This window comes from Aulonocara sp. 'chitande type north' Nkhata Bay, linkage group LG23 (genome assembly GCF_057382095.1).
Source record: "Aulonocara sp. 'chitande type north' Nkhata Bay isolate Kocher_YH1m ecotype deep benthic linkage group LG23, A_spYH_male_GT1.1, whole genome shotgun sequence".
In the NCBI taxonomy this organism is placed as follows: Eukaryota; Metazoa; Chordata; class Actinopteri; order Cichliformes; family Cichlidae; genus Aulonocara; species Aulonocara sp. 'chitande type north' Nkhata Bay.
In genome coordinates, this window is record NC_141365.1 from 30,193,945 (window position 1) to 30,214,875 (window position 20,931).

General features: G+C 40.1%; 2 protein-coding genes across 2 annotated transcripts; one reads left to right on the top strand and one right to left on the bottom strand.

Annotated features, from left to right (window-relative positions):
- Positions 1-3,972: 3,972 nt before the first annotated feature.
- mtrf1 (mitochondrial translational release factor 1) lies at positions 3,973-7,317 on the bottom strand. The gene is made up of 9 exons (XM_086283531.1): positions 6,818-7,317; positions 6,524-6,621; positions 6,358-6,439; positions 6,127-6,234; positions 5,750-5,922; positions 5,542-5,659; positions 4,541-4,677; positions 4,351-4,449; positions 3,973-4,270 (listed from the first exon to the last, which is right to left on the bottom strand). The coding sequence occupies exons 1-9, from the start codon at positions 7,212-7,214 to the stop codon at positions 4,133-4,135; spliced, it is 1,350 nt and encodes a 449-aa protein (XP_086139657.1). The 5' UTR covers positions 7,215-7,317; the 3' UTR covers positions 3,973-4,132.
- Positions 7,318-7,390: 73 nt separating this feature from the next.
- Positions 7,391-10,075, top strand: ccdc122 (coiled-coil domain containing 122). Its single transcript, XM_086283536.1, has 6 exons — positions 7,391-7,656; positions 8,016-8,122; positions 8,735-9,133; positions 9,213-9,329; positions 9,487-9,560; positions 9,685-10,075. Exons 1-6 carry the CDS (start codon positions 7,629-7,631, stop codon positions 9,761-9,763), a joined length of 804 nt encoding a protein of 267 aa, XP_086139662.1. The 5' UTR covers positions 7,391-7,628; the 3' UTR covers positions 9,764-10,075.
- The last annotated feature ends 10,856 nt before the right edge of the window (positions 10,076-20,931 follow it).

A 20,931-nucleotide genomic window follows, 5' to 3' on the forward strand; every position in this document is an offset into this window, starting at 1 on the left:
CGCCAGAAAACATTTACTCAAAATAGGAGCTCAAGTGGTTGTTGGTCATGTCACACATGCTGGGTGTGACATGCTTTTATGGGTCAGAGTGTGTGTATAAAGCTGATATGTGGCTTTGCCGCACCCTGATTGGCAAAGAACCATGAAAGACGCAAACAATAAACAACACTTTGACTTTCAGTTTATAAATCTATATTAGGATCTCAAAGCTCACACACATTCTTCACTTGAGGTTAGTATCTCTATGAAAGAGATAATGAGATAAAGTACTTTGTTGAAACCCAGTGGAGAAGGGTAAGAGAGGAGAAAAAACATTTCTGGCACAGTTCAAGACGACTTTATTTAAAATTGCAAAGTTGGGCATTGACCTTGGTGGAGGATGAACTTTCCGAGTGTCATCCTACTTCAGGAAAGGTCACCACAATACACCGAACTATATCAATACAGTCATTTTATTAGGTACCCTTTGCTAATACCAGTCGGACCCTTTTTTTACCTAAAGAGCAATATCAGTTCTTTGCAAAGCTTCAACAAGGTGTTGGAAACATTCCTCAGAGATTTGTCAGCTGCACATACATGATGAGAATCTCCTGTTCCACCACATCCCAAAGGTGCTCTATTGGATTGAGATCTGATGACTGTGGGGGCTGTTTGAGTAGAGTGAACTCATTGTCATGTTCAAGGAACCAGTGTGAAATGATCTTAGTTTTTTGACATGGTGTGGGATCCTACTGGAAGCAGCTATCAGAAGATGGTACACTGTGGTCATGAAGGGATGGACATGGTCAGCAACAACACTCGGGTAGGCTGTGTTGTTTAAATGAGACTCAGTTGCTACTAAGGGGTCAATAAAATACACCCCACGCCATTACAACACCAACAACCTAACAGAAATTTGATGTTAATTACACAAAATTCTAACCGTAACATAAAAATGTTGCAGTAACTAAGTGCAAAACACTTTATACCAGAGGTGGGCAATTAATTTTCTGAAGGTGCCACATGAGAAATATTCATTATATCTCTTTATAGGCTTATTGATCAAGAAATCCCTCAAACAAGTAATAAGAACAGATTAAAAAAATTATTGGACTGCCTCTGACCGCCCTAGATGATCTTTTTAGGACCTGCAGCCTCTTACGAACAAACAATATTCTGCAGGACAAAACACACCCGTCGTACAACCTTTTCTTCGTACTTCCATTCAGCAGGCGTTAGAAAGTCCTCAAAGTCCATACCACCAGGTTGCTCAACAGTTTTTTCTCAGGACCATCACAGAACTCAACAGACTCCACCTATCCTTCTTGGCAAGATCAACTTAATTTAATGTAAGTATTTAAGCTTTTGTGTAAATAGGTTTGTGTGTGAATGCTGGTACTGATCACACAAGAAAATTTCATTTTGCTGTAGTTTTTACAATACTGTGCAATGACAATAAAGGTGACTCTTAATTCTGAATCTATGTGCCCTCCACAACAGTTCCAGTTTCTCATGTGGCCCCTAGGGAAACTTAATTGCCCATTCCTGCTTTATACAGTGGTAATAACACAATAAAACCTATAAAATAGTTCAAATAATACAAAATAGATGGAAATTAACTGTCACTGCTGCGGATCTGTTTTACATACAAGCAATATTGTCAGGCTTAAGAAGAGATGCTAAAGGATTCAATTCTAGAAAAACAAGCAAAAGAAGTCAGAGTTCCCAAACCAGAAGATCTCAAGTGTCAAAGTCAGAACATCTCAGAGGAAAAGCCCAAAAACTGAGCAATGACATCATCCTCGGAAGTCTGTATACTGCAAAATACTGTGTTTGAGAAACAGTTCCATAAACCAAAGCAGAGTTAGAGTAGTTATAGTCTATACTCTTCCCCTTAAACTGGCTTCACTGGTTGTGTGGGATTCACTTTCATAATAGAGGTCCAAAACCTGTGGCTCACCTATTATATGCAGTACGAGATTGGACGAGCATGAGTAGGTTGATAGAGGGGATGAGGCTGGCACATGCCGTGTGGGCAGTTTCTTTGCCTGCCATCAGAGGGCATCCGTCTGGTTCACAATTTCCACGATGTCGCCTCTTCTGAAGGTGATGCCGGCATCGGCGCAAGGGAAGGCCGGGTCCTGCTGAGGTCATGGCCAGTCATGGCCCATACGTACAGCTAGCAAACAGAAACACACAAAACAAATTTTTAATAGTGTGAATATTTTTATGTGAACAGAGGCACTTACCTTTGACATGTACCCTTCAGCTACAATAAAACTAACATGTTTAATAAATGAATTAAAAAATATTTAGTAATTGGTACTCATTGCTTTCAATCATGTCTCCCATGGGAAGCTGACATAACTTAAAAGTACAACAGAGTCACTTCTTCAGTTTAGCAAAACTAAATATTTATTGTTAATTTTTAAAAATTATTTTTAATTAAACAAAAGTCAAAGATCTGGACATTGAAAACGTAAAAATATGTCACAATTTATTTTTTTAAATTAAGGCACCTGATTACTTCAATTGAATTGATTACTGCTAATAACAGTAAGTTTCTTCAGTTTAACAGTATTTTCTTGGCATCCACTAATAACACAGTGCAATGTCTATTTAAGAAATATGAAAATAAATAATTTTCAAAAGAATATTAAATGCTAAAGACTAAGGATGGGAACTGATAAGAATTTAGCGATACCAATTATCAATATCATTTAACGATTCGATTCCTCATTGATTCTCTAACTGGCTGGTTAGGGAATAAAATATAGCACCACCAGACTGTGGCACTGTCCTTGATTGGAATGGGAAAAAGACTTCTATGCAGTTGGACTTCTTGATTCACTCTCTGCTGCAGAAGGATGGGCAGTCTCTGGCCACAGGTCAGACTTTTTTCACTAAACACAGCAAGCGTGGACATGTAATGCTTCAACATCAGCACCAGAAACTCCTCTGCATGTCCTCATTGCCAATTCTGCCAAGTCTGCAATATAAACAAAAAATAATAAACACATTTTAATATGTTAATATGTTTAAGCAACCAATTTTTATATACCCCAAAGATTATATACTTCTCCTTCTTGATGGGCTTTCTTAGGCAGAGGTCTACAGCTGCAGTTTGGATGGCTGAAAACTGCTGACAGAATCTCTCCATCATCACAAACATGATGTTATCATTTTATATTGATCCTAATCTGTTGATTTACATTTTGGCTGACTTTTATTCAAGTATTTAAAAAGTATTCATACAAAGAAGTTACTGTTTCTCCTTGAGGATTACTCTTGCCATGTGGGATTTCTTCATCCATACAATCACAGAATGAATCCTTCCTGTCCAGTTGGAAACTGTATTGCAGCTGTACAGCTTTCGGCGTCCAAGATTTAGTGTGTGTGCAAAACGTGGCAGCTTGATAATTTTCACCTTTTTCACAGCTACATCCATGCATGCCACAACCTTCTCTTTTACTCCAAACTCCTCCAGGATTTCTCTGCCACAGATGTCCCCATCTGTGATTCATAGACTGCCTTATTTTGAGGACTTTTTCCTTATTCTGGCCTCATCTGACATAGTACCAACATTACAGTGAGGTAATGGTCTTGAGTAGAACTTGTCCATCCATCAGCTGTGATGACTGCCTTTGTGACATGTTTCAGATCTGAGATCAGATTGCGCTTTTCAACCTCATACCAAACAGGGACCAAATGATTTGTTAAACGGTCTCTACTTGGGGGATGGTATTTTGAATTGAGAGTGTTTGTCATCTCCCTATAGAGAATCTGTCTAGTAACTGCCCGGTGACACTGATTGAACACATGTGCCTAATAAAATGGCCAGTAAGTGTGATTCAGTGTGTTCATTATTTTTAAAAAGCAGCAGTTTTAAAACCCATATTAGCTAAAACTGTAATGACAGGCCTGTTAAAGGTGTTCAAGTTACTCCCTCCTTAATCTTTAGTGTTATTTAGAAAACTGCAAAGGCACAAAACACACAAGTTACATTTTATTACAAAAATAAAAACCTCTGTTACTTTTGGTTTGTCTTACATTGCATCATTTGCAATTAATTGCCCAAATAATAGAATAACATGTGTTCTGCAGGCACAGAGCAGTCAGATATGTCAGGAAGCACATCTCCCATAAGCTGCTCTCAGTCTGCAGACGGTCCAGACTCTGTTCGTTTCAAACTGCTGCTGTTCTCCGCCGCCTCGAGAAGAGCCTCCTTCTCTGTGTGTTCAAGTATATCAGAGATCAGATCATCGAGAGCCTCCCCACCTCTCATGAACTCCTAAAAACAGACATGAAAAAACACACAACATTGATTTTTACCCTTTAGCTGAAGTAGATAACACTGGCTTCAAACCTAACCTTGATGTCCCTCGTTGTATATCCGGTGCGGTGGTCTGTGACACGATCCTGACTGAAGTTGTAGGTACGAATTCTCTCTGACTGAGAGCGTGTGCCCACCTGTTTTTAGACACAGAGGAACAATGACAAAGTTGGAAAAGAGAACAAAAATCTGTGAATGTTACAGGTTATGTTTTCCTGCTTCACCCACCTGCTGCTTTCGTGCTGTATTCCTCTGTTCAGTCTCTTTACCCATCATGCCTTGGTAGAGCCTGGCTCTCAACATGCGCATGGCCGTTTCTCTGTTTTGCAGCTGAGATCGAGTCTGCTGACACTCTGCAGTTATTCCTGCAAAGAGGAAAAAACCTGCTGTATCTGCTTTATGTGTTAAGTGATGCATAAATGGATCATAAATGTATTAGGCAAACTTTAGATGACAACTTGGCACTCAACATTAAAATTTGATCCCTTTGGGTTCCAAAAACACTAACATGGCAACACACAAAACAATGAAGCTTCAAATCATGTGGCCATACAAGTAGGGCAGTCAGGTGATGTACACTATATTGCCAAAAGCATTCGCTTGTCTGCCTTCACACGTGTATGTTGGAACAGGAAGGGGCCATCCCAAACTCTTTCCATAAAGTTGGAAGTATGGAGTTATCCAAAATGTCTTGGTATGCTGAAGCATTAAGATTTCCTTTCACTGGATCTCAGGTCCTGAAAACCAAACCCACACCATAATCCCCCCTCCACCAAACTTTACACTTGGCACAATGCAAGTACTGGTCTCCAGGCAACCGCCAAAGCCAGACTCATCCATCGATTCGTCAATCCAGAGAACACGTTTCCGCTCTAGAGTCCAGTGATTTACACCACTGCACGTTTGTAGAAGCAGTCTGCATGGTGCTTGATTTTATACACCTGTGGTCATGGAAGTGATTGGAACACCTGAATTCAATGATTTGGATTGGTGAGGCAATATAGTGTACCTCACTCAGTTATCATTCTCTTTCAAAGGTGTCAAGGGACAACTGCCTCCTCGAAGTGACTGGTCTGTCTTAGACAGAGGTGGTGGAGGAGCTTCCATGATTGGTTACCACAGAGAGCACCTCCCATAGTGTGTGAGTGAGGTTTGAAAGAGCACATCACAGTGGCTACATATTTTATACAATCTTTGAGGAAGCAAAACGGCATGGTGGTACAGTTTACCTGTCGGAAGATGAACTACGCGCACTGCGCTGTCTGTTGTGTTAACACTTTGCCCCCCAGGACCACGAGATCTGAACGTGTCGATTCGAAGATCCTTTGGATCGATGTGGACTTCAAACTGCAAGCACCAAAGATAAAAACAGAGATGTACTGTTTAACCATTCCAGTAAACAAAGAGAAGTCATAAAAAGAAAAAAACGCAGTGTACCTCAACTGGCTGAGGCAGGATGATGACAGTCACGGTTCCTGTGTGGATTCGCTGCATCCTGGAGGAGAGCCCCACCTCAGGGATCCTTTGAACCCGGTGGGTTCCTCCTTCGTGCTTCAGGTGCCTGTACACGTTCTCTCCAGCTATTCTCGCTGCTGCATGGTGCAGACCACCTGAGAGACACCGTTCATGCAGCTGTAAATGTTTTGGTAGGAGGTTTATGTCCACTGATCACCACAAGTTTAAATTTCTACTCTAATCCACACATAGTCATTCAATCCCATGATGAGTGAGTTGGAACTAATAACAAAGACACTCGGGGGGGGATACAGCAGGAACTATTTATGAATGATACAGAAATACAAAAATTACCTTACCATACTCTGCAGGTGTGTAGTTCAACACCTCAAAGTCCCAGTTTTTGTAAAATGCAAAACCCTGGTACATGTCAAACATTTCTTTGGTGAACTGCTGACAAATGTCACCTGAAACCACACATGAGAAAGTATAACACTTATTTTCCATAATAACGCTTATTTGCAGTATTTTACTGTGAATTGTATTTTGAATTTATAAAAACAAATTCAGAGTTTTGCTTTCCTTCATACCTCCTGTTGTCCGCCCTGATACGACCTCCAGCAGAACATTACTCGAGTCAAGAGGATCAGTGGGGATAAGAGCTTTGATTAGCTGCGGTAAAGAGAAAACCTCATGAAGAAACAATGGTCCGTCACACACTTCTGCATTAATTAGCTGTGTCTTTTGGGTTCTTACGTCTCTTCTTAAAGCCAAAATCTTGCTGGAGATTTGTGCTTCCTCCTCTTTTAGCAGCTGGGTCAGATCTTCATCTTCATCTTTGGTGCCAGCTAAACCTGCCATGAGTAAGGAAAATAATTTTATTTATTGTATTTAAGAATGCAAAGTAAAACTGTGCTCACACAAAGCAGCAAATACATGTGGTATTTAAATAGTTAGAAGACCTCGTTTGATGGTTTTCTGTGGTTTGAGAGGTGTGTTTATAAAGCCATTACATGTATATATAGTAAGCTTAAAAAAAATCCTACTCACCTTTTAGAAGTGAACTGACCTCTTCGAGGTCTTTCTGAGCTTGTTCAATGCTCCTAAACACACTTGCCAGAGGCAGCAACTCAGTGTGCTTCTTTGTGAGCCCCTTTCTGTCTGACTCACTGAGGTATGCATGCTGTAGCTTCTTGCTCAGGTCTCTGTGCTCCTCCATGAGCTGCTCGAGATACACCTGAACTGACTCGTTCTTGTACAGCTCCCCCAAATCACTGTGAAAGAAGCGTTTAAACATTACTCTGCCCCAGTGTGGCACGTCTGTCCTGTTAGCATGTTTCACACTGGCGTGTCCCACAAGTGTCCTCCATCCTCCTCTTCTTACTCCGCTGCTGTAAACTACACGGGTACACAAAGAGCACAGTCTGAGGCAACGCCTGACAAGCATTTGACTAAATTTAGGCGGTGACAAGTGAAGTAAAATAATGCTCGCTAGTTTTATTTTTGTGTTTACATGCGAGACTGCTGCTGGCTGTAAGAGAGACCGGATATAGTTTGACGTGGAGAAAAAGTGAACTGTGGGAATCGTAGTCGTATTGTATCAATGGTTAGGTTACATCCCGCTGCTCATTTTTCTAATTGCAAATAAATTAATAAAAAGTAAACTAAATAAATACTTTCGTTTATATTGTAAATGAACATATTAACTTAACACCATATTAGCTTTGTTTATTTATCTTTTTAAGTTAGTTGATTTCACATTTTTCTAGGGTTACTTGAAACCCAAGGATAAAAATGGCATGCTGTCATTGCTAACTATCAGACATAAACAGTATAGAAAATTATAAGCTAGCAAGTCAATATGCCAAACTTTGGGGTCAGTGAAGATGGTAAGATGTTTTGTTTGTTTTTGGCAATACAGGAAAGTAAATATATGTCTGCTTAATTGTTTAAGCAACTGTACATAACTTAAACTGTAACAAATAAATAATTAGAGCTGATGTTAGCTTTGTTAGTCTAGCATAAGCTACATAGCTAATTAATGTTAGCTCAGAGTAAGTAAAGAAGTTGGTGTTTGCTACTTTTAAAGGCCTAATATTTTATTGTTTTACGTGATCAGTGGCGTCCATTTTAAAGAAATAAATAACCCCTTGGCTTAAACTTTGCCAATGAAAATGAAAATTTGGCTAAATTGGCAGCCAGGTAGTTATTTTATAGACTTTCACAAAGTGATTCTCATGATTTCCAGGACCGCCTGGGTTTTCGTTAACCAAGGCTGTGGAGAATGTGAGTCAACATGGCTATACCCAGAAAGAGGCCCTGAAAGAGAAACAGAGGACACTCAGTACCCTGCAGGTTCATCTCTAACCCTATTCCCCTACAACACTGATTAACTAAATGCAAAACACATTGGGCAATTATTTTTCTGAAGGGGCCAAATGAGCAATTTTTTATTTTAGCTTTTTTACAAGCTTTTTGATCTGCTCCTCCACAGTCCCGCTTTCTTATGTGGCCCTTCGGAAAAATTAATTGCCCATTCCTGCTTTGTACAATGGTAATAACATAGTATAACATATAAAGTGGCTATCATAATACAAAATGATGGCATATTAGATAGATTTTTTTTTTACCATGGACACATCACTCAGCCTACTGAGCACAGTTCTGTGCACCCAAAGAGCCAGGAAAATCCGTTGTCTTGTCCCAGAACTATACTATATGTATAATGATGCAAATATAACCGTCAGAGTAACTAAGTCATAAAATGTTACATAAAGAGACCTAATTAACCAAAATGTGCCTCAAATCCACCACAAAGAGGTGTCAAATGATCAAAAAGAGTCACAAAATATAATTAAAAAACACAATGGGAGAAAATTGTCTAGAAAGTGAAGTAAACATTTATTTGCATAGTTTGTGGCTTTCTTTATGACTTAATTGGACTTTTTGGTTTGCCTTATTTTCCAGGCAACTCTGTCAGAGCTTGAGAGGAAAAACGAGGGCATAGACAAGGACCTGAGATCAAAAGTGAGAGAAATCCTAGTGCTGGAAAGTGAGATGGAGCAGCTGGAGCAGCAGACCAAACTCCTTCATGATCGCTGTGTATCCATCAGCAAGGAAAACACAGAACTCCAGATTCTGATAGGTGAGGAGGAGGAGGTTGCACTAGTGGCGCTTGCAGGGTTCAACGCTTACCGAAGTAAGATGGAAGGCCACAGGGCAGCTGTTTTGCATGCAGTGAGCCAGACAAAGGCCCATAACGAGCTGAAGGAGAAGAAAGAACTAGTACAGATGCTGAGAAAGCAAAACGAGGAGCTGAAGGAAGATTTGAACAATCCAAATGGAAACACAGTGCAGATGGCAAAGGTGGTCTCTTCATTTTAATCATAGGGATCTTTTTCAGAGATCTTCAGTATCCATAACTATTATATGCTCATGTGTGCAGAGAGAGATTAAAGCTCTGAAAGAGGAGGTCTCCCTGAAGATGAAGACCATATCTGAGAAGAGACACCGGCTCCAAAAAGAGTCTGAGATTCATGCCCAAATAAAGAAAGACATAGAGGTGTGCAGACTTACCCAACAGAAACCAGGGACATCTTATGAGGCTGACATTTGTTCATAAAACAGCTAAATCACCTAGATAGAATTTGTATCAAGACATGAGTTATGTTTCAGTCTGAAAGAAAGCATCAACAACATCACTTTTCCCCCTTCCTCAGATCCAGAACAGGCGCTATGAAGCCATCATGAAGCGCCTACGCTGCCAGCTGAGCAGGGCACAAGCCAACCACAGGTAGAAATACTATAAACATGTGACAGTAGACATGCTACAAATAGCTCTAAATGCCAGAACAGAGATGATTGATGTCCTGCTTCTAAATACTAAAGGCTACTAAGTTGTGCCTACTTTCCCTTAGGCAAATGTCTGATGATATCTACCACATGAGGAGACAGCTAGCCGAGCTCAGGAGTCAGCAACAGTCATCACAACCATAAGCAGTCAGTGGTCATCGAACTGTAGTGTCAGATTAATGTGGGTTAATTGTTCTGTTATTGAGATAAATGTACACCAGTTGTTATTATGAGTGTGTTAGTTTAACAAGGAAGGAGCATTCTTGTTACTGAAGTTAAACAACAGGGGGCAGCCGTGACCACTGAATGCCTGACTTTATCTGTTTGGCTTTCTTGCTTTATGCCAGATATTTATACAAGAGTTATTGCTGAATGTGTTCCTTGACATGTGCAAGTTTTCTTTTCTTGTTTTTTCCCTTTTCTCAGATGAAAAGCATAAATATGGAAATGAAAGGACCGTGTCTTGTGGCTCAGCATCAGCACGGGCGTGGGATGGGATTTTAGGTCAGGTGGTGTTAGTGAATCAGTTCATCCACAACAGTAACCCGAGCAAAACACAAGCCAAATGTCCACTGTAACTGTCAGTGTGGCAGTGCTGCTTTGGTACACCCTGTCCCAGCTTCTGCCTGACTGGGCCACTTGACGGTTCTGAGGCGACAGTCCCACTGTCGGGTTAACAAGGGCATGACTGTGCTACTTCAACCATAACGCGAAAGTAATTAAACAATGAAGCTGCCTTTTCAGAAGATAAAATCACATCAGAATGAATTGAATCAGCCTCTGAGAAACCCCATAACTTTATAACTCTACACTTTTCACATCTGAGTTGTGTCCTTGTGGGTCTTTTGCATTATTTGAACAGCTGTTCAACAAAGCTCAGAGATGTTGCTGAGAGGTGGATTTTTATGAGCTAAAGACTAGATTACAGCAAATTTGATTAAGACCCAAAGCTTAAATAGAAGATTCTGTTCAGAGTTTAAAAAAAACCCCCACAAAGTTTTAGCCACAAAGATGTTTGCAACATTTAAGAACAATAATTTCATGAAATATTTGTGCAGCGGTTGTAGGTATGTGTTGTCTCACCTACAGCGTTAACTTGTAATAAGTAAGTGTGCAGGAAGTCTGGTTCAGTGTGCGTGAAGTCAAGGACATTGTCTGGTTAACTAAAGGTTGAGTTTCATCCAACATACTGAGTTTCATTCAGCAGTACTGCTCTATCTGAATGGCTTTGTTAATTACAATGCTGCAAAAAAAAAAAAGAAGTTTTGAGCCACCACAGCAATCTGTCAGAAATACAGCATATAAGGCAAAAACAGAGTTTGTACACTTCTAATGAGCTTGAAAGTCAATATTTGCTTTGACCACCTTAATTCTTCAGCACAGCCTGAACAGCTTTCTTGTCATGTCTTTAAGTAGTCTTCAGGAATATTTCTCCAGGCTTCTTGAAGGACATTCAAAGCTCTTTCTTGGATGTTTTGTTCTGTTCTCTGTTAACATGATCCCACACTGCTTCAATAATGTTGAGGTCCGGGCTCTGGGGAGGCCAATCGATGACTGATAGTATTGCACTGTGTGTTTTTCTATCCAGGTAGGCTTTTACTACATTAGCAGTGTGTTTGGGGTCATTGTCAATCTGAAAAATGATGCGGTTACCAATCAGATCAGTTTTCCAAATGGTACTGCATGGTGGATCAAAATCTGATGGCACTTTTCTGTATTCATAATTCATCAATTTTGACAAAATTGCCAAACATGACAGAGCCTCCACTGTCTTTTACACATTACTGCAGACACTCACTGTGGTACCACTCTCCTGACATCCTCTGTACATAATGATGATGATTTGAGCCAAAAATTAAAACTTGTATTTACTCCATAAGACCTGTTGCTACTGATGATGGATCAGCTGAAGGCCCAGATGACGTCTCTCAGGTCCCGTGTCATTCAAAATTGGTTCTTTGCTAAGTTGTATTATTTGGACACTCAGCATTGGCTCATCCTTTAAACCTCTTAGAAAGTATAGTCCATTTTATTTAGAAGCCTTCTGCAGTAAATTTATATCCCTTGTTCCCGTCATACAGTACAAGCACATGCCTGAATACATAAAATACACAAAACATTTCTTTTTTTTTTGTTTTCATTCCATAAATTTTATTACTTAAAAATAAACTTTATTCCCATGATGTCATCCTAAATAATTGTCCTGTGTATCATGGTGGGATTAGTGTTCAAATTAAACTCTGTTTCCACTGTTTGTTTCGACCGCAATGCATGCTTTACATTCTTGTTACATAAGAAGGGTTTTCCAAGATGAAGAGCGGTGCATTACTTGGTCAGAAGCTCTTAAAATAAATGCCATATGCTCCCACTCCAGGCTAATTAAGCCTGGATAATTAAGGAATGAAATTAACACCAGTCTTCTACCGCATGCTGTTTTTATTTATTTATTTACCTATTTTGGCTTTGACACATTTTTCTCTCCAATTTGGCACCATCCATTATATCAAATATATTATTGGCTGATGAATGTAAGAGGAGTGTAGGCATCTACCAGCCAGTGGAGACTTAAAAATGGAACAACAGAAGTCAGCTTTTCTGTTTTCTCCCCCTTTTAAACACACAAAACGTCACTCCTCACAGCTCTTTATTGCCTTTAAAGGACATTTTAGCATTAATAACAATACTCCACCATCCTTGTCCTGTAAAAATGATCTTGAAATGACAGAAGAAAAACAGATCCATGAATCTGTCGGTCGCTGACCTTTAACAAAATTATTGTCTCTTGTTTAAATCATTAAAAGCTGTCTATCTCCTTCCAAGAAGCATCCATTTGACCTTAGATTCAGCTTGTGTTGGCCTTTTGATGGATGAGCATGCCAATAAAACACACTTGGCAACCCCTTACATCGACTGAGGATCTCTGCAATACAACTGAGCTTATTTGTTTCTCTCTTCTCGTTCATCTTCTGTGGATGCAGTGTGCTGTTGTGTGCTGATACTGCTTACAGAAACTGGTACACATTAAGCAATAACTATCTAGTGAATACAATAACAAAGATTTAAAGATCCTGTTCGGCTATTATAAAATAATTTTGGTTTAAAGTGGAATTTAGTACAATAGAAGTACTTTAACAAGCATCAACAAAATATATTTAAGACTGAAAATTATCACTGACTATCCAGTTAATATTTTGGGGTTTGTGCATTTTGCCCATGAAAAATGATGAGTTCAGATGGTCTTACTTATTATGTTGAGTTCCCAGCTCACACAAACGTAAAAGACACAGAAAATAGTACAGTGGTATTGTATTGCACAGAAAAGGGTTAAGCGTGTGCCAAGTTAAAAAAAAACCAGCAACACCACAGCTATATAAAATATATAAAATATAGATGTAGCCGACCTGACGTCCACAATAAATTTGCAAAGTTCTGTTTTTAAAGCTTCATCCTTAGTGTTTTAGCTTTTACCTTTTGCGTTTAAAAAGTGAAGCACCTTAAACTTGCATTCATTTTAATGGCCAGAAGGGGGCAACTCCTCTGGTTGAAAAATGTTTCATAGAAGTCTATAAGATGTTGGCTCTTGACTCTTTTGCTCTGTGTCCAACGTAAACACTTTCCTGATGATTGCTTTTTTCATTTTGCTACTTTCAGGTGATGCAGAATAAAGCATGCTGTTCATTTGTAGATTGTGGTCAGTTAATGGAGTTCACTTCTCATCAAATTATGCTCCATATTAAAATTTATACTGTTCGCAGGAGACAAAATCATTTACATTTATAGAAAACAACATCACACTACCTTTCCATTAATGACCATTTTAGACAATCATTGCTAATATTAGACTATATTAGACTTAATTAATGAGGTTTCACAGGCATGTGATATGTTGAGTAGTTACTGGAGGTTGATGACACTTACAAGGTAAATGATTGCTAAAGTCCTAAAGACCAGACCATTGAGTGACACACCTGGCAACCCCTAGCATATTTCTGCAGTCCTAGTTTGATTGAAAGTGACGGACTTGTCTACAAACACTCTCCAACTACTCTTTGAGATGTAGTGAAACTGTGAAATGGAAAAGGTTCAAGGTTGAAAGTAGAAGTTGCACATCTTGAAACATGTGACAGACCTTTTACTTTAAAGGAGAACCTTCTCCATTTCCAGTTTGCTAGCTTGTTTTCAAGTTTGAAGGCAGCCATGGCAATCTGCAAGCAAGCACTGGGAGGTTTTTGGTGCAACAATTCTTGTGTACCTATCCAGAAAACTTTCAGGAACCACTGACAGCCCTTCTCACACTTCCCCGTCTGGGATTCTGATGGACGAGTCTGGGTTTGGTGGTTGCCAGGAGAACAGGACTTGCCTGACTGCACTGTGCCAACTCTAAAGTTTAGTGGAGGGGGGATTATGGTTTAGGGTTCTTTGTCAGGAGTTGGGCTCAGCCCCGTAGTTACAGTGAAAGGAACTCTTAATGCTTCAGCAAACCAAGACATTTCTGACAGTTTCATGCTCCCAGCTTTGTGAAAACAGTTGGGGGTTGGACCCTTCCTGTTCCAACATGACTTCGTACCAGTGCACAAAGCAAGTTCCATAAAAGACATGGATGAGCAAGTTTAATGTGGAAGAACTTGATTGCCCTGCAATGAGTCCTGACCTCAACCCAATGGAACGCCTTTGGGATGAATTGGAGTGGAGACTCCAAGCCAGGCGTTCTCATGCTAAACCTTTTGGAAAGCCTTCTCAGAAAAGTTGAGGCTGTTATAGCTGCAAGGGGTGGGTCGAATTCATATTAAACCCCATGGGCTAAGAAGGGGTTGCCACTCAAGTTCACTCAGGTATTCATGTGAAAGCAAGTACCAAATATTTTCGGCAATATAGTGCATCTACCCTCCTTGGACTGTTTATTGGCGACATTTATTTTGGCCTTGACAGCAGATATTATATCCTCTCCTAAGAGAAAATAGACTAATTGCCACTGTACAAAATTAGAAAGCATATTTTCTCCTTTGCTCTAACTGACTGAAGGGTTACATAACAATCTGATGCAAACACCTGCAGGTTTCTTTGACAGTTAATGTCATTTTTAGCTTCAGGGGGCAAGAATTTAGCTAACCTATAATTTTGTACTCCAGTTTGTTTAAACAGTCTCAACTCCTCCTGCTCCATATCACATGAGATAAAGTCTGTCTGAGTGGCACATTTATAGCTATTTGCACATTGTCTGGCCAGCTGCCCATGTTTGATATGGACACAGAGAAACAGTTATGTGCATGCCTCGAGTGCTGAGCACCGTGTAATACATTCTTGGACTTCTGCTACTGTAGGGTGAAGTGTATTTACTGCACAGTTTAGAAGAGTACAGACAACAGCTGATCCTTTGTTGGCTTTGTGGGTGTGCAGATAATCTGAATGCATGAAAATCTTGTTTGTTCTCCTTAATGTGCAGCTGGTCTTGTTTAGTTAGCAAGAGTCACATTTAGTGACTGGTGCAGTCAGTGTTTTATGTGTTTGCACGTGAATTCTGCTGCTGCAAAATTTATTTTGAAAACAAGTCTGATCCACCTATGAAAACGTTACTCCTTCTTTAGGTGTCCTCACTGATCAAGTGGACAGATGTCATTCCTGCAAATTTTCATCACCTACTGTTATATCTTTTGCAATGTAAAGCTGTCTCATCCTTTTAACAACAAATTCTATCCATGGATTTCTCAAAAACAAAAAAACAAAACAGAATTGTTACAATGGGGAGACATGATCAGATGATTAAGGTCAGCTGTATGAGTCACCCTACCCTGACACCACACCCTGAACCCACTGCTCCAAACCTCCCATACAGCTGAGCTACAAACCACTACCCGCCACATTACCCCATCCACCCAACTTAGGGGCATGATCTGAAGAGGGTGGAAGAGCACCCCAGGAGGTAAATACAAAGAGAGTCAAAGACCCACTTGATGGCCAGGTACTCTTTCTCTACTCTACTGCCTCCAGCCCTGTGTTTGAGACCTTAATCTGTACACAGTGTTGGGGAGTAACGGAATACATGTACCGCTGTTACGTATTTAAAATACAAAATATGAGTAACTGTATTCCGTTACAGTTACCGTTTAAAAAGGTGGTATTCAGAATACAGTTACTTTGTTGAAATAGATGGATTACACTGCGGTACTTTCCTGTTTCATATTGTCGCGGGTCAGGACTGTTTGGGTTTTGTTTGACAGCTACGTTCTGTTGTTCCAGGAGGCAGCGTTATGGTTGCCATGGTTACAGGGCGACGCTCTCTCTCTCTCTCTCTCTGCGACTGTGGTCGTGTCCAAATTCATGGGCTGCATCCTCCCTGAGGCCGCATTTGTAGACCGATTACGTCACAGCGACGCGACAAAGCTGTCCAAATTCGTAGACTCCTCCGAATGCAGCCGACAAATGCGTCCTCCCTTTTCCCGAATTTGAAGGATGGTTCGGGTGTGTCCTTCGTGGCCCACCATATCCCAGCCAAACTCCAGTTTCCAACAATGGCGGCCGCTACTAAGTTTTAAAATTACTCATACTAATCTTTCTGGGTCACAAAATAAAGTTTTAACATATTTTCAGGTGAGAAAGTAGCTGTGTAAACATCAAATATCTGCTCGGTTCATCAAGATATCGCATATTTGCAAAAGTGTTTCAACGTTTTCAGAGACGTCTGCTACCCACCAGCTCGATAGGTAGCCGAGAGCTCGAGGGTCACTGGAGCCGCTGAGAACGGCACAACTCCTGGCACATCACTTTCAGATCACCGCAGTCAAGGTCAAGGTCAAATTTATTTATATAGCACATTTCAAACAGCCGATGCTGCGCAAAGTGCTTAACAATATAAAAATGGTATTAAAAAGCAACAATGTAATGCAATAATAACAGTAAAAAAACAATAATAGGACAGTAAAAGAATTAAAACAATAACTAAACTAATTAAAATAAGACCAAAATGCTTGGGTCATAGTGTGTTAAAAGCCAGGGCATAGAAATGTGTCTTTAGTAATGATTTAAATTGCTCAAGTGTTTGTGCAGATCTAATATTTAAGGGGAGACTATTCCAAAGTCTGGGACCTGCCACAAAGAAGGATCTATCACCACAGGATTTGAGGTTAGTCCGTGGGATGGACAGCATTAGTTTTCAGCTAGACCTCGTGGTTTTTCCTGGAGCATAGGCAGAGAGGAGCTCAGACAGGTAAGGAGGGGCTCGAGCATTAAGTGACTTAAAAACAAAAAGTAGAAGTTTAAATTGGATCCTGTAGGAGACAGGAAGCCAGTGTAAAGAAGCTAAGACTGGGGATATATGCTCTCTCCGTTTGGTACTAGTTAGCAGGTGAGCAGCTGCATTTTGAACCATCTGAAGACGATGGATGGTGGCCTGATCTAGACCATAATACAATGAATTGCAGTAGTCTAATCTGCAAGTAAGAAAAAGGTGAATAACACGCTCAAAGACGTTAGCCGGAAGGTATGGCTTTACCTTGGCTAGCTGTCTTAACTGAAAAAAACAGGACTGAACTACTGCACTCACCTGCTTATTCAATTTAAAAGAACCATCAATGTAGACACCGAGGTTTTTTACATGTGTTTTACAATACGAGGAAAGGGCGCCCAGAGTGCTGTTGATATGATTAAAGTTGCCAAAAATGACAACCTCAGTTTTATTTTCATTTAGCTTTAAAAAATTTAATGACAACCACTGTTTGACATCATCAAGGCAGTGTAATAAGAGCTGCAGATGGTCTGACCCTGCTTTTAAAGGTAGATAAATCTGCAAATCATCAGCAAAACAGTGAAACGAAATGCTGTACCGTGAGAAGATGGAGCCCAATGGCAACAAATAGAGTGCGAACAGGGCAGGACCCAAAATAGAGCCTTGAGGTACACCGTATTTAAGAGGGGCTATTTTGGAGTTGTGGGGGCCCATATTGACATAAAAAAAACCCTTTCTGACAAATAGGAACGAAACCACTGTAGGGCAGATCCTTTTAGGCCAGCATGAAATTCTAGCCGTGATAACAGGATGCCATGGTCGACCGTGTCAAAAGCTGCTGACAAGTCCTGAGGCCGGGTCCTCAGGAGGATACAGCCCATGAATTTGGGCACGACCTGTGTGTTTCCTGGGTGAGAGAGCGCCTTTTTGTTGTTGTTGTGCTAAGCTAACATGCTACAAGCATAGCTCTAAAGAATGTAGCCTCATGGGCAGTGTAGTCCATGTTGCAGGGAGAATGGACCACCATACACGTTATGTGTCTGTGAGCAAGAGGAGGGAGAAAATAGTCTCCCTCCTCTATAGGATAGGATAGTGGAAAAGTACGAGCAGTCATCAAGCAAAAACGGGAGCTGGAAGCATGTAAATATAATAATAACCACTGCAGCCAAGAAGAGTGCCTGAGGAGCCCAGTTGTAAGTAAGCTATTAAGACTCGACTGTACACCGTGTTCGTGTTTTCCTCCGAAAACAATAAGTTCCGTTGGAGCAGCCTTTCAACGCCTCTCTCTGTCTCTCGCAAGAAAAGTTGACCCACACAACAAAGTAAAGCTATTTTTCAGCTACGAGCCGACAGGGACCCCGCCGTATTAGTCAGAGGTCCTTTACTAAGGTTCGGAGCCGCGGACCTTCAGTAATAGTAATAAATCACACAGCAATAGTACATTCACGTAGTTGTAAAAAGCATGATAATATATTAAGTAATCCAAAGTATTCAGAATACGTTACTGTCATTGAGTAACGTAACGGAATACGTTACAGAATACATTTTGGGGCATGTATTCTGTATTCTGTAATGGAATACATTTTAAAAGTAACCTTCCCAACACTGTCTGTACAATAAAAGGGATGGAAGGGTTAGGCTCCTTCACCTGCATGAATGCCACCTGATCTGGGGTACCCTTTCGGTTGAGATCAGTCACGGGACTGGTCAGGTCACTGCATTGTTCTGGACTGTTCTGAATTTCAGCAGTTTTACAGTTCAACAGTACAAACATATCTTAATAACAAAGTCTAAAACTAACACTGAAACTAATGAAAAAGGACCTAAAACCCAATGCTTTTTAAAAATTAAGAAAAGAAAAATGAACTATCTGAAAACAACAATTTCAAACAAAATATAAAATAAAACAAATAAAATAAAAATAGGAAAATATTATAAGTCTTATAATAAAAAAAAATTAAAAAGCTCCTGTAACAAGATTTAGGAGGATGTTGCTGGACAGACAGATATAAACCCCAACATGCATGTAGAGTAGCTTGTTTTTCACCTACTTTCTTGGAAACCACGTTGAGCGACAACATTATTATTAACTGAAGGCAATACAAGCTCAGCTGTGATACCCTGATTGTTATCTTTATGCTATCATCATGTTAACACAAATTGAATACAGACGTAACAATAGTATCACTCTACTCTTATCAAGAAACCAGCCTGTCTCTGAAAATGTTGAATATTCTCTTTAGTATTTATTTCTGCCTGTGCCAGACTTAAACATTTAAGACTTAAACATCAAAGTCTGGCACAATTTAAACAAAGAGACAGATGGCAGTTGGCTGTGACTGCTTTTGGCTGCAGTGTGGGTGCTGAGATCTAAACAATACGTTTTGCAGCATACTCAAACACTTTGTCAGCTGGCAGAAAATTCATACAGTGTTCATAATCAGCTGGAATCAGGCTTCTCAGCTGGCTTCTCATGATGATAAAAATATGCCAAGTTGCCACCATAAGAGACAAAGTATCGTGAAATCAATTTAAAAGAAATTCAAAAAAACCCACCTTCACACAAAAGTTGTTAATATTTTATTCAGTCCCGACTGCAGTTCCTTAAGAGTCTGCGCAATATGTTTGCTCAACTACTTAAAGCACAGGCACTTTAATAAAATTAAAGCCTTGTATCCCATTTGAGGGGTTGTAAATACCTTTTTTAATACTTCACTAACTTTTCCAGATCAGGTCCTATCAGACCGGACACTGTTTGGGTCATTAGTGCCAAATAAAGTTGAATTTTTCTAACTGTTCCCTCTGTAAATACTTTTTCTGCTGTTTTTTGTTGTTAAAACTCAATAATCATACACATTTGATACAGCCAGCAGCTGGTAGGTATGTTTGACTTTATGTCAGTGTGGAATAAGGTGTCCGGGAACAAGAAATAAACCTGAATTGCTCCACAAAATGAGCATCATACCTGTGACACAGCAGTTTAGAGTAATTGCAGGATTGTTTGGCTTTGAACTGCTCCAGTTTAAGAAGCATCAATTCAAAGAAAAAAACTATCACCCTGCTGCCAGTAATTGTTTCAGTGTGGGTTCAAGAGCTTTCCAACTTCAAAGACCTGCATGAAACAGCTTATTGTCAACCTGAGTATGGATGCATTTCCTGAGAACTGAGGCCTTTTGTTTTTAACCTTCTTTTGTTTGTTCTAGTCTTTACCGTCTATAAACCATCCAGAGCTGTGCTGAGACAGTAACAGAGCTGTTCATGATGCTGCTGGGAAAAGGTTTGTGCATGAATAAGCAAATTAAAAAGAAGTGAGGAGGGGATATCCCTCAGAAACCAGCGTTGGACTAACAGGGAAACCGCTGTGACTTTGCTGGCCTCTAATTGCTCCCAGTGGTCCTAGTTAGACTAAACAGCGTGACGCCGCTTCCCGGTTTACCGACAACACTGCTGACTTCTAAGTCAAGTTTAAACATCCAGCCTATCCTTGTTGCTTTTGTGTTCTCATATACAGTAATAATTGTCAGCAGCTGATTCATTGATGACTAAAATGTTCACTTTCAGCTTAAAACAAGCCTTCTGGGTGGGTCACCAAGGCTTTATTGGAGATTTATTTTTTTCAGAAGTTAAGAGTTGTACCCTTTTTTTTGGCATCATAGTGCACACAGAAACCAGGTAAAGGTGTTTCATGCTGTGTCAAGGTGTGGCTAGGCATTAGCATGAGTAATGTTTTGATTTGCACAGACACGACAGGGTCCACACTTTCAGGAATGTGGGATGAGAGAACTTAAGAGCGTGGTGTGGTTCAAAGGTCTCACTCAACTCTAGGAAGTAGCCGAGCTTAAAATAGATAATAAAAGAAACCTTTAACTCACAAGCAAGCCTCTAACAGAGCTCCACCCTGCCACGTCCCACAGCAACGCAAACAAACAAGCTCATACACACACTTTGATATCCTTGTGTCCATGGCAGGTAACAGCACATTTCATAAACTACAGCGTGACGCAGTCATTGTCCAAAAACAAACTTACATCATACCATATTTCCGCTCACATTGACAGGAATTGTAACATAGAATGATTAATAGATACTC